At 32.8% G+C, this 12,639-nt stretch overlaps 2 protein-coding genes across 3 annotated transcripts; one reads left to right on the top strand and one right to left on the bottom strand.

Annotated features, from left to right (window-relative positions):
- Nucleotides 1-2,275: 2,275 nt before the first annotated feature.
- LOC133698590 (uncharacterized) lies at nucleotides 2,276-6,611 on the top strand. Of its 2 annotated transcripts, none has more exons than XM_062121566.1 (8): nucleotides 2,276-2,428; nucleotides 3,159-3,414; nucleotides 4,244-4,315; nucleotides 4,430-4,497; nucleotides 4,610-4,760; nucleotides 5,738-5,818; nucleotides 5,921-6,010; nucleotides 6,379-6,611. In XM_062121566.1, exons 2-8 carry the CDS (start codon nucleotides 3,160-3,162, stop codon nucleotides 6,463-6,465), a joined length of 804 nt encoding a protein of 267 aa, XP_061977550.1. In that variant the 5' UTR covers nucleotides 2,276-2,428; nucleotide 3,159; the 3' UTR covers nucleotides 6,466-6,611. The 2 variants fall into 2 exon arrangements, with proteins under 2 accessions (XP_061977550.1, XP_061977551.1); XM_062121567.1 differs by lacking the exon at nucleotides 2,276-2,428 and adding an exon at nucleotides 2,455-2,792.
- Nucleotides 6,612-7,786: 1,175 nt separating this feature from the next.
- On the bottom strand, nucleotides 7,787-10,700 carry LOC133698737 (eukaryotic translation initiation factor 5-like). The gene is made up of 2 exons (XM_062121771.1): nucleotides 10,633-10,700; nucleotides 7,787-9,779 (listed from the first exon to the last, which is right to left on the bottom strand). The coding sequence occupies exon 2, from the start codon at nucleotides 9,398-9,400 to the stop codon at nucleotides 8,042-8,044; it is 1,359 nt and encodes a 452-aa protein (XP_061977755.1). The 5' UTR covers nucleotides 9,401-9,779; nucleotides 10,633-10,700; the 3' UTR covers nucleotides 7,787-8,041.
- Nucleotides 10,701-12,639: the final 1,939 nt, after the last annotated feature.

Raw genomic sequence — 12,639 nt, 5'->3', positions numbered from 1 at the left:
ATAATGTAATTACTTTATTGCCATTAAAAACAAAACCAATTGAACTCTCACACAAGGGCTATTTTTGTCATTTTACATTGTTATTATTATAATTTTCATGGATGCTCAAAGGCATTGTTGTAGATTATGTTTATTAAATATATAAAAAAACCTAATGGCGCATGGGGTGTGGACAACCTTCATGTTGTTTGGGGGGTCGTCTAACTATAAAACACTATTTTTTAGGGCAATATTTGAAGGGTCTTGGTGCTCCAAACCAGATAAGGTAGCATGTGTGCCAAGATTTATGAAAGTTTGACGTTGACGACTATTTTTCTTCCCCCTCTTCTTCTCTCCTCCCACCTAGATTTTCACATCGGCCCTTTAAAAATACAAGAACAATCATTTAATTTGTTTGTTTTTCAAATTTGATCCCTTACCTTTTTATTATGATTTTTTATCCGGAATAATTTATTTAATTTGAACCCTGATTCATTTGATTTATATTTTTTTGCTTGGAATCATTTTTTCAATTGATTTTATTTTACAATTTCACCCCTTTTTTCTTTATATTTAGTCCATTTCTTTTGATCGTCAATTTTTTAGCCTTGACAAGTTTTTATTTTAAATCATAAATTATTATATTTTATTTTATGATTCAACCCTCCATTTTTTTTTTTATCAAATTTAATCCCTATTATTTTGATTCTAAATTTGTTTGCTTTGAAAAGTTTTTAAAATTAATGTTTTTAAATTGGCTCATAGTAAACTTTCTAATTGAACCTGGATTGATGGTTTTATAGGTTGTGAGTTTTTAAAATTTAACTTGATTTAGGATATTTGTCTGAGTTTATTTGATTTTTACACAAGTTTTTTAATTTAACTGTCTATGATTTTTTTTATCTATAAAATTTGGTATCCATTTTTTTAATTGTTGTGTGTTTTATTTTGCATCATTTTTAAAATTGCATTCTCCTTTGTTTTTTTTTAATTAAATTGGTTGATAACTAGGCATTTTAATTAAATCTGGGTCAAAGATTTTACAGGTTGTGACTTTTAGAGATTAGAAAAGGTTTAAAAGTTTTGTTGTGTTTGCTTGGATTTTTTTTCCTTTTTTAAACTGATGTTTTCATATTTTTTTTCTTGGAGGGGGGTTTGTTTTGTTATGTTTTGTGTTTTGATTCTATTTGTTTAGCTCTCAACAATTTATTTCTATTTCACCCCTTATCATTTTTTAATATATAAATAATCCATCAAATTACAAATATTTTTTAATTTTACCCTTAAGAATTTTTAATCTTTCAAATTAGGTTCTCATTCTTTTAATTGCAATTTATTTTGTTTTGGATCATTTTTAATATTTTTTTAAATTTCACCCCCTCAGGTGTTTTTCTGTCAAATTTTATCGTCATTTTTTTTTGCTATTTTTTTCTTTTGCAAGTTTTTATAATTAATAATTTTTATATAATTTTATCATTCAAAATTAAATTTGTTGGAAATTAAGCTTCTTGATTAAACTCATGTCCAAAATTTCACAAGTTGCAAGTTTTAGAGATTAGACCAAGTTTAAGAGGTTAACCTAAATTTGCTTGGTTTTGTTTTTCTCTATTTTTTTATTTTTAATATCCTTTTGTTTTGTTTTTTTTATTTTTTAGATTTGATTTTATTGGGTTAGCTCTCTATAATGTTTTTCAATTTCACCCCTATTATGTTTTAATTTATCAATAATCTATTAAATTATAAATGTTTCTCAATTTATCCCCTATGGTTTTTTAATCTTTTAAATTTAATATTTATTCTTTTAATTGCTATTTATTTTATTTGATATTATTTTAATTTTTTTTTCAAATTTCATCCTCCTTAGTTATTTTTCTCTCAAATTTTATCTTCATTTTTTTTTCTTCTTTTGCAAGTTTGTTTTATTAATATTTTTTCAATTATTTTATCCTTTAAAATTGATTTGCTAATAATTAAGCTTCATGATTGAACTCAAGTCCATGATTCAACGAATTGTAAGCTTTTAAGATCAGATCAAGTTTAGAAGGTTAGCTTAGTTTTTCTTAGATTTTTTTTTAAGTTGATGTTTTTTTATTATTATTTTTATGAGTTTTCTTTTATTAGATTAACGATTGTTTGATAATTAAATTCTAGATAGATTAATATAATGTTTTCTTATATATTTTTTTTGTTAGTTTATTTATTATTTAAACTTCTACTTGAATTATTAGTTCAATAAGTTTATATTTGAATTTTTTTTATTTTTGTATATATATATATATCCAGCAAGAAAACGCAGCACATATCTAGTTATTAATAGTAACTTCTATAGCACCTAATCTCTTGCTTCATTGCCAGAAACACAAACAAAAGGAAAGGGATAGAAAAAGAATGTAAGATGTCATGCCATAACCATTAGAGGGTGATTGAAGAAAATCCCATTTCCATTTCTGTAAGCTTCTTTCTCTTTCTTTAATGTTACATTTGTAAGCTTCACATGCTGTCAATCATTTTTTGTGCCTTTCAAAAGTTGTATTCATTGTCGAAGGTGATAGCTTTTTTAACCTCTCAAAGAAGCTTTTCTCTCTCTCTCTCTCTCTTATCATTTGAGTCATGCCTGCTATTCTTAATCATTTTAGTCAGTTTTGGTTTCTGGGTTCTCTCTTCTTTAACCTGGTTCTATGTTGTTTTCAGTTTTAATCTGCATTATTGTATTTTTGTATCCTTCTGTTTTTGTTGATCTTTTTGTGGTTTTGGTTGCTGGGATTTCTTCATTGGAGGCAAATCTATCATGTCTTTCCAATTTGTAAATAAAGGTGCCTCTTTTCAATCCGTTTACCTCTTTAAAATATATCACATCTTTTCTTTTTTCTTCTTTGGTTTCATGCTCATAAAACAAGGGAAATGCAGAGTAATAGTATCGTGAATGCAGGTTTCTGTATGTTTTAAAAGTTGAGGAGCTAGCAAAAATGTTTTAGGTTTTACCTTTGGTCACTTTGTTTAGTTAAATGTATTGTCAAGCATGTTGCAAATTTGAACTGCCTGGGCTTTGTTAGTGTTTAAGTTCTACACTTTTGGTGAGGGAAAGGGAATTCCACACAGGGGTGGCTTGATTTAATGTATTTTCTTTTTTCTTTTTTTTTTGAACTTTTTTAAGTCCTTTCGTTTTTTGCAATTTGAAGGATGGGGGATCATTTTGTGTTCCTGGTGGATCGGTTGCTAACTGAATCCACCCTTGAAGCTGCTATTGAGAGTCAAAACCGATTGCGGCAAACCATGCCTTCAGCAAGTAAAGAAAATACAAAAGAATTTTCACCACATTGGATGGATTTAGAATTGACTTCATTAGCAGGAAAATCAGTAGAGTGTAGGATTTGCCATGAGGAGGAGGATGACATGAACATGGAGATGCCGTGTTCTTGCCGTGGCAGTTTGAAGGTCAGTTTTAGCTAACTTTGTGGAACCATTTATTTGAAAATCTCGGTATATGCTGTTAACAAACAATATGATTGTCTTATTTCTCATAGACCTTTTGTATACAATTCTGATAAATCAAGGAAATACCTTACCTCCCTTGAAATTTTAATGTTTACTAGGCAAATAATTTGGACATTTTTGGTTAACAAATAAAGCAGAAATTATCTCCCTCAAATTCATGCACCTTGTGATTCTTTGTAAATTTTAATTCCTACATTTACCTTGGGGATTTTGATCTCTACTTGTTGCCAAAAATTCAAGTACTTGATTTATCATAATGCTTCTAATTCTTTCAATTTAAGTCTTATATTCAATTGATTGTTCAATAACTAAAGCTGAAGCACATTGTAAACTAAGATATCCTGCAACAAAAATCTAGCGTGGGTAAGCTACATGTCGTTGAATTTAGATGAGCAATCTCAATTGATTGTTGAATAGCTAAAGCTCAAGTAAAGTGCATTGTATTGTTGCAATTTAAGATGTCTCACAACACAAATTTAGCATGAGAAAGCTATATATTAGTAAGATGCCATGCCATTAGAGGGTGCAAGCCCCTGAGAATGGAGTATACTTGCATGGAGCAAACTTCGGTGATACTGTTACTTGTATCATTTATCACATTAATTTCAAGTACATGTTGGAGGAAAATGCCACTAGCCGAATTCCTTATACATGTTGGAGGAAAATGATACTGGCTGAATTCCTTATTCTGCCCTCTTTTAAGTTCCGTTGCTAGTTTCAGATGCTTCAAACGAGGTTACAAGTTTCTCTTTATTTTCTTTTGTTGCAGTATGCTCATCGAAAATGTGTTCAGAGGTGGTGCAATGAGAAGGGTAACACTATCTGTGAGATCTGCCATCAGGTGAACTAATATATTATTTTCATGACCTCTGCATTTCATGCTGTGTTCCAATAACTTTGAAGGTGAAAAACATAAGCTTTCTAATAATTTTTTTCAATATTTGCAAAATTGCAGCAATTTGAGCCTGGTTATACAGCACCGCCCCCTTTGTTTTGTTATGGTGCTATTCCAATGAACTTCAGGTATATTTGTACTTTGCTATATGTGTTCTCCAATCTTGGTTTCCTCATTTCTTATTGGGGCTTTGGTCTTTAACAATAATGGTCCTAATCTGTTTGGAATTTTCTTGTTCAGAGGAAATTGGGAGATACCCAGAAGGGACCTGCACAATCCTCCATCTATAGCTATGGTTACTACTGACCATGAATTTTTGGACTCTGACTTTGATGAGTATTCAGCACCCTCTCCTAGGAGTGTGATGTGCTGCCGAATAATTGCTATTATAGTATGACTCTCTTTCTCCCCCCTCCCCTAGGACCGTGTTTGCTCATACACGTATGCATTTGTTGCTTCATGTGTAGAACTTGATCTAACACATTCATAATTTACTTCCAAATCCTCTGGTTCAATTACTGTCAATAAAACATTTTTTATTAATTTGACCCCCCTAAATATGTGTGACGATTATAGCAAATGGTTTTATCAGCAGTTATTTTGCTCTTTTATGTGTGTGAGAGCTCCAGGCCGTGGATGTCACCGAGCCCTTCTCTTAGCTTTTATATAGAGAGTCCTTTCATATATCTGACTAAGCTCAGGGAAATTATTAGGTAGACTTAATCTACCACTTCATCCATAGACAAAGTCACAAAGTAAATCTATAAAAGCTACAAAGACAAAATCATCTGACTGTAAAACATGACTTGTGTTTACTGGCCAAGTCCATGGATGATGTGGTAAACCTAGTATACCTAATAATTTCTCAAACTCTAGGGCCAAACTCTTGTTCTCTGAGCCAACACATGCCATTCAATATAACTGAGTATTATGTCCTGTTGCTGAATTCTTGTCCAGTTAGAGAAAGATTCATTAACTTATCAATCATGGACTCGTATATTAAAATATCTGGTTGTGCATTACCAAAAATAATAATAAGATATCATTATTTTTGTCCAGTTAGAGAAAGATTCATTAACTTATCAATCATGGACTCGTATATTAAAATATCTGGTTGTGCATTACCAAAAATAATGATATCTTATTTTCCTAGCTACAAGTTTGCCCCATGGCCATGTATTCAGACCAAGCACCTTTCCTACTCATTATCATTGTTGCATGTGTTTGTGACCTCATGTTTGTTTGGTCTACAAGATCCTATGAGGACATTAATTTTCATTTAATTTGCAGTTTATGGTTCTGTTGGTTTTACGTCATACTCTTGCCATCATAATTAGTGGAGCGCGTTAATTTTCATTTAATTTGCAGTTTATGGTTCTGTTGGTTTTACGTCATACTCTTGCCATCCTAATTAGTGGAGCTGGAGATTACTCAATGACATTGTTTATGGTAAGGCTGGGCTCCGTTGCTTGCTCTTCTTATAAAAAATTACAACTTGGTTTGCCAAATGGTGCAGGAAAAAAAAAAACTCAACCTGTGTTTTATATGCAGTTACTGATATTGAGAACAGTTGGGATTCTTCTGCCTGTTTATGTCATGGTCAGAGCATTTACTGCTATTCAACATCGGGGTCGGCAGCAGGTTAGTGAAGATTAATGCATTTTGTTGACTCTGACTGGACAGTGGTTTAGGTGGCAGAAGCATCGAATTCTAGAAGTTACTTTAGCAATGAGTTTCAAGAAGTGCTTTTTCATTAGTCTCGGCCGGTTTTCTTGAATCTGTTTATGCTGCTTGCATCTAGTCACTGATCCCATCTAAATGATGCTATCCAGAAAGTTGCAAAGTGCCTCGAGCCATCACACACATATAGCTAAGCTTAGAGCCATATGAATTATGAATTTGATTCCAGAACTTGCAAAACATAGCATTCCAGTGAGCTGTGTAGTTTGTCTTTCATCAGTGATTGTTAAAGATATAAACTAATTGTCTTATTTTTTTGTACGCAATAGGACCCTCATTTTCCCCTTGCTGAATCAGATGAAGAAAATGAGTTGCCGCAACTTCAGACTCATTCGCGCATTATTCATATTCAGTGATCATTGCAGCCACCTTATACATAAAAGGATTGCAAATGTACAGAAGAGCAAGTCAAAAGTGTAGCGTCTAAATTTCGATGATGCTGTGTTGAAGTTTGTAGCATCACAATAGAGACAATCAACTGCTTTGCTTCTTTTTTTTTTTTTTTTTGTGTTGGTTCACATCAAATCCTCAGGCATTCGTCATTCCAATCAAAATGAATAGAATTCAGAGCTAGGAAAACCATGTGCACCTACATTGGTATTGAACCGCTATTTTCACTGCTGCTTACCAGAAACGGAAGCCAGAAACAAGAGTTGAAAAGGGTGTCTGGTATCTAAAAAGTAGAGTTAATGCTAGCAAATACCATGTTCCTTGATGTGAGAATTGTGAGCCTTGTTTCTGAAAGAAAATGTGAGGTGTTAATAGCCTTGAACTGTTTTATATTTCCGCCCTATTAATATCTCCCTTTTTTTTTGAAAAATAAAATCTCGAATAGCAACTTAATAAGTAGAACAAGCCCGGATCCTTCAAACTGAACTTAAAAAAACCACTTCTGAAATTGTCAAAATTCGTATTTTTTTTATGGATACCACCTAATTCCAGAGGTGCTAGTCCGGGCACTGAATCACTTCTGAAACTCCCGCGCCATTAATTTGGTGGATATGAAGATGTTCTTGATGTATGTGGTCATGATTAGTTAATAGTGGATCTATAATTGGGATTGAAAGGATACTTGTAGATGAATGGAATAGGATCAAGCCTCATACGATTTCTAGGTTGCAAACAATAATTATTTTTTGGGGTTTATTTAAAAAATAATAAATATTTTTGAGAGACAAACTACTTAAAAAAAAAATATTAAGTAATAAAATTTCAAATTAATGTTTTCAAGTGAAGATCTATTTTAGTAGAAATTTGTGTTTTTGTGCTTTTTTTTTTAATTTACAAAAATTATATCAAACATAACCTAAGAACGTTTGGCTGAAAATAAATTTCAATTTAAAAGAGAAATTGTTTTAAAACTCAATCAAAATTTTTATTTAATAAGAAATTACAATTTGTAAACTTATAAATTATGATTTATACCATATTCCTCTTTCAATAAAAAAAGTCATTTTTAGCTCAATTTTATCATAAATTATATGAAAAACAAGATTGTTGAAGTTGATAAAATCTGAATAATGAAACAATTGCAATAAAGTCAGGTTATCTAGAAGTGATTGCACACTGAAAACACAAACAAACAGCTTTAGACGAAATATGTAACTTTGCTGCAACACAAAACACGAACAACAGGCACGCCTAAAGATGTTGCTGATGAAGTGAAACAAACAAAGATGGTAGAACATGTTCATAGACATTTTTATTGCAAAAGAAAACCATTAAAGGCAAGACAAGCACACCACACCCATGGAAGTACCAAACTTGCAGGAGACCATATCACTGCAACATAAATAGTAACCCTCCATGACCCACCCTCCTAGGGTTCAGGTAAACTCAAACCAAAGACACTAAAGGAAAGAGACATCATTTATTCATACCGCAAACATCATGAGACACTCGGGCTCGGGAATTAAGCAAGAGAAAGGCACATTATTCTTCCTCGGTTTCGGATTCAGCATTCTGGAGCCATTCAATGACGGGCTTAGCATTCTTCCAAATCTGAGAATCTTTGTTGCTTCCCTTTAGCCCTTCTTGATACCACTGCACAATGTATTCTTCCTCCAGGACATCAGCATCGTAGAGTGTTTTCAGGATAAGAGCCACTTCCTTCAGTGCACTTGAGCCTGACTTCCCACAGAAAGCCCCAATTGCTCGAAGCAGAAGCAACTGTGATCCCTCATCCTGAGTGACAGCAGCAGCCAGATAGTTCTTCTTCTTTGCAACCTCCTTCACAAATCCTTTTGCAACACCCTCAAACAATGCCTCAAACAGAGCATCCATCTTTTCCTGAGCAGACCCAGTGAGAGCGCTGAGAGTGGACTTTAATTGGCTGGCAGAAACTCCTTTCCTTAGGCTTAACTTCAACTCATTGACAAGAGTTCCGTGGGTACTTGGGCTCCCATTCTCAGCTTTTGGTTTTTCCTCCCGGGCTGGTGAAGCAACTTTTGGACTGCCATTTTCTTTGCTGAGTGCCCTTGCCTTCTTTTCTGTCTCTTCTGTTGAAAGCATGACCATATCAGCCGTCGCAGCACTCAACTGTTCTTGTATGCGCTGGCGAGCTGCCTCAAGAGACGTATCAGTTTGCCACTGGACATCATCATCATCATCAACAACCTCTTCCTTCTCATCAACCTGGCTGTGAGTTGGTGACATACGTTCCTCATCGGAGCTGTTTGCTTTCTTCTTTGTAGAGCTAGCTTTTGCAGGGCCATCCCTTAAAGAAGATCCCTTCTTCTTACCTTCTTTCTTCAGTTTCTTCAGCTCCTCATCAGCAGCTTCACCTTCCTTAAGACGCTCCTTCTCAGCCCTCCTCAATGCCTTCTTGTCCTTTGCTCCCTTCTTTGATTCAGGAGGGTTCTTCAGAATGAAAGTGGTGAGCTTGTCCCTCATATCCACATCAGATACAAAACCACAGGCAGCACATTTTAGTTGAAGCATCTGGCTTTTCGTGATGATTATCTCAGTTTCAGGATTTCCACAGCCATAACATTGAACATATTTCTTGATGAAGTTCTCAAGAAGCCCAGCAAGTTTTGCAGTTTCATGAGCGCCATTGACAAGTGAAGTCCCAGTTTTCTCATCATACTTGGATTGGGCACCAAGCTCACAACCAAAATACTTTGTAGTGTAAGAAGCTGGCCTTGCCAAAGCCTTTGCAATGTCAACCATGTTGACAATATTTGTTTTGATGCCATTTCCTCGGCCCTCGACTTTGGTAACCATCTTGGGCATCTTATACCTATAGAAGGCATCATCACTGTTTGAAGCCCCAATATTCTGCAAAGCCATCTTGATCACTGTAAAACAGACTCACAAAACAAACTTAGAAGATGTCACTGAAAGCCAATGCTAGAATGCAAAGAGAGGGTAGCAACTATGATGTCTTCTGAAGATTCTTCAAAAAGAGAAGACTGTTTTTCAGCAATCAGGTAAGGTTGCACCCAACTGCAACCACTAAACTCAGGGTATCCTTTAAACGGTCCGAGATGCATGCAGCCAACTTTATCAGACAAGGGTCTGCCCTTTTTCCTTAATGAAGGAGTATACTCTCCAAGCAATCCAATCTCTCCCAAAAACGAAATGGCCTGTATGGACATAAAAGAAACCTCAACTTTGACACACTTCACCCTGAAAATCTGCAGACAGCACCACCACCACCTGCAGGTTCCTGAAAAGAAATACAACAAAAACAGAATTATAGCCAAGAAAAACACGGGCAAACACAATTAACAACGCCAATAACAAAAGAAAAAATTAAATTACAACAACTACCAAGCCTCAATACCAAAATAGTTGGAGTCCACTATACCATCATCTTGTGCTGAAATAACACTGAGCAGAAAAGGCCAAACACAAACACACACACAAAAAAGCCTAAATCTAGCATCAGACATCACTGCAATAAAAGTCTTCGAACTGTAGTCCAAACCCTTATCCTAGTTCCAATCAAATTGATCTTGCTCCCTTTCAACATTATCAAAAAACGATTCCCTAACATCAAAGCCATCACTATTTCAAAACCAACAAATAGAGCTCATGCGCATCTAGAGCTTAAGAAACAAAAATCCTTACAACGGTTGCAGCTCACCCATCATCTAACATCACCAAAGATTCACTTAATCTACACTATAAACAATTGCCCTTGTTTTTTTTTCAACATTAATAACAAAAAACTAGGAAAACTTTCAAATTAATCATCGGTTTTTTTTATTAATAATAATGAGGAAAAATAGATGCTTAATCTAAACATAACATTAATAACCAACTTAAAAAAAGTAATTAGCAAAAATCTCAAATAATTATCGATATTTTTTTTTATTAATCTAACTTCGATTCTATTAGATCTGACATAAAAATAAATTGCTTGATAGCGGATTAAAACAGAAAAAAACAACAGATTAAATCCAATAACAAAAACAAACAATAGACGATAGACGATAGACGATAAATAATCAAAATAAATAAATAAAAAGAACAAAATTTAAATAGAACTAAGAATCGAGCAAACCCTAGCTGCTTACGATATCTACGCTTGTTCGTAGAGAAAAAGAAAGCGGATTTGGCTTCTTGAGAGATATATAGAAAGAGGCGTCTGGGGTATTAGGTTTTTGTGCTGTGTTTTTGCTTATATACAGTTATATGGGCGAGGCGGTTGCGATGGTTTTTATTTTTTATTTTTTCTCTCTAGATTGTTCTATTTATTTATTGACCGATTTCTTTTTTTCTTAATTTCCATCCAACTTACAAATTAATTTGATTGATTATTTTCTCAATTATTGAGCAGAGGATAATGTGAATAAAAAAACTGAGACTTTTAACGTCATGTTTAATTAATTAGTATTTCAGAAAAGATATATAAATAATTTTATCATTCTCACGAGTTGACCAGCCATTTCCTTAATATTTTCATGAAATTAAATATTCACCTAATCATTATAAAGTAAAAAAAACAAACAAATCACATAATATTAGTGTTGAATGAAATTATATATATTACACGAAACCAATAAGGGTATTTTGGTCTAACAATAATTGGGATCTCAGAATGTGTGAAAATCCATGCATGCTTTTTAGTTGAGTGTAGATAGGGTTATCCTTTTATCAGTATAAAAGGACAAGAATATCCTGTTATATATATATATATATATATAAATGACAGATTACATATACTTTTTCTCCCACCATACCTCAATTTTTGGGATGATGAGGAGACATGCTTTTCTTCATACCGAAGTTTCTCGTGTAGCATGTATTTCTCCAAAACTTAAATAACAAGTGAATTTGTTTTTAATTATTAGTTATTTGGATTATAAATTAAAAGAAAATACAAAATTTTGTAAACGCATCAATTAAAAAATCCTAGCGATAACTATTGTCTAATTAAAAAAATTATAAGAAAGACTTCATCTCATTACACCAAACATCAATTAAATGAAATTTTAGTGGAAAAAAAAAAGACTTATTCCCCATTTATATAGATAAAGGTACATTCTTACTACTAATCATAATTATAAGACCAACCTGGGGCAAGACTTGGGTTGCACCTTGCAAGGTTGGAGGATCCTGTGACTTAAATTTTCTTTTTAAAAATAAATAGGTCAAAACACTTATTTTGTAAAAGAAAAAATTAAAAATCAATAGGTTAATTGGCCAAGTTTTACCAGATCAGCTTAATTTTTTTGACTAAATCACTCAAGGTTTTTTTTTTTTATAACCCAGACAAGTTTAAATCCAGGATAAATTCACCAAGCTAATCTTGATTTTATAACAGTGTTATTAATCATTCTTTTTTTAATTATCGTTTTTTCAGTTTTATTATGATTTTTTTATTGTTTTAAGTATTTGAATCAACAAATTTTTTAAAGTGATTAAAATTATTTACCACTTGAAATCAATTGAGAATGCTAGTTACAACTATAAAACCCAACTTAGTTCAAGTGTCCAAGTCATGAATAGGATAATTACTGGTGTTCAAGTCATCAACTTGATTCGGGTTGATCCGAGCTAATCCAGATCGATTCATAAAACTTAGAATCCGATTTCTTAACCGAATCTAAGCCGGATTTAATAAGTATAATTACTGGTGTGAAGGTTAATACCATGGATTCAAGTTTTTTAAAACTCGACTTCTGTAATGGTACTAGTCATGGGCTTCTAATTTGTGCTGCTTAGTTTTTGTGTTTTGGGCTGTTAGCCCCTTCATGTCCCAAAAGAAAAGAAAAGAAAAAAACCCTTATTATATGTTATGACTATTTTATTTATTTATTTATTTATTTATTTATTTATTAAATGATAAAGGATATCCTTGAACAAGCTTGCGTGTCAATTACAAGTAAAATTTATCTTCAGATAATTTGAAGGACACACTCCTTGTATTAGCATGGTGTATTAAAAAATTAAAACCCATAAAAAGAACAAATTACACTCCTGAGCATTAAACTAACCAGTTAAAGTTATACATCGTAACTAAAATAATATATTTCATTTAGAAAAATTCTTAAAATCTTAGTTCAATCCCTCCTAATTAG

Source organism: Populus nigra, chromosome 7 (assembly GCF_951802175.1).
Source record: "Populus nigra chromosome 7, ddPopNigr1.1, whole genome shotgun sequence".
Lineage (NCBI taxonomy): Eukaryota > Viridiplantae > Streptophyta > Magnoliopsida > Malpighiales > Salicaceae > Populus > Populus nigra.
Note: the sequence above shows the minus strand (reverse complement) of the source record. Positions and strands in the feature narration are given on the sequence as shown.

What these genes read in the sequence shown, in the direction of transcription:
- LOC133698590 (XM_062121566.1), top strand. Translation starts at nt 3,160, where the DNA reads ATGGGGGATCATTTTGTGTTCCTGGTGGATCGGTTGCTAACTGAATCC. An exon ending in TCTGTGAGATCTGCCATCAG is followed by an intron (nt 4,316 to 4,429) that starts GTGAACTAATAT and finishes GCAAAATTGCAG; the next exon opens with CAATTTGAGCCTGGTTATAC. An exon ending in GCCGAATAATTGCTATTATA is followed by an intron (nt 4,761 to 5,737) that starts GTATGACTCTCT and finishes TTTAATTTGCAG; the next exon opens with TTTATGGTTCTGTTGGTTTT.
- LOC133698737 (XM_062121771.1), bottom strand. Translation starts at nt 9,400, where the DNA reads ATGGCTTTGCAGAATATTGGGGCTTCAAACAGTGATGATGCCTTCTAT.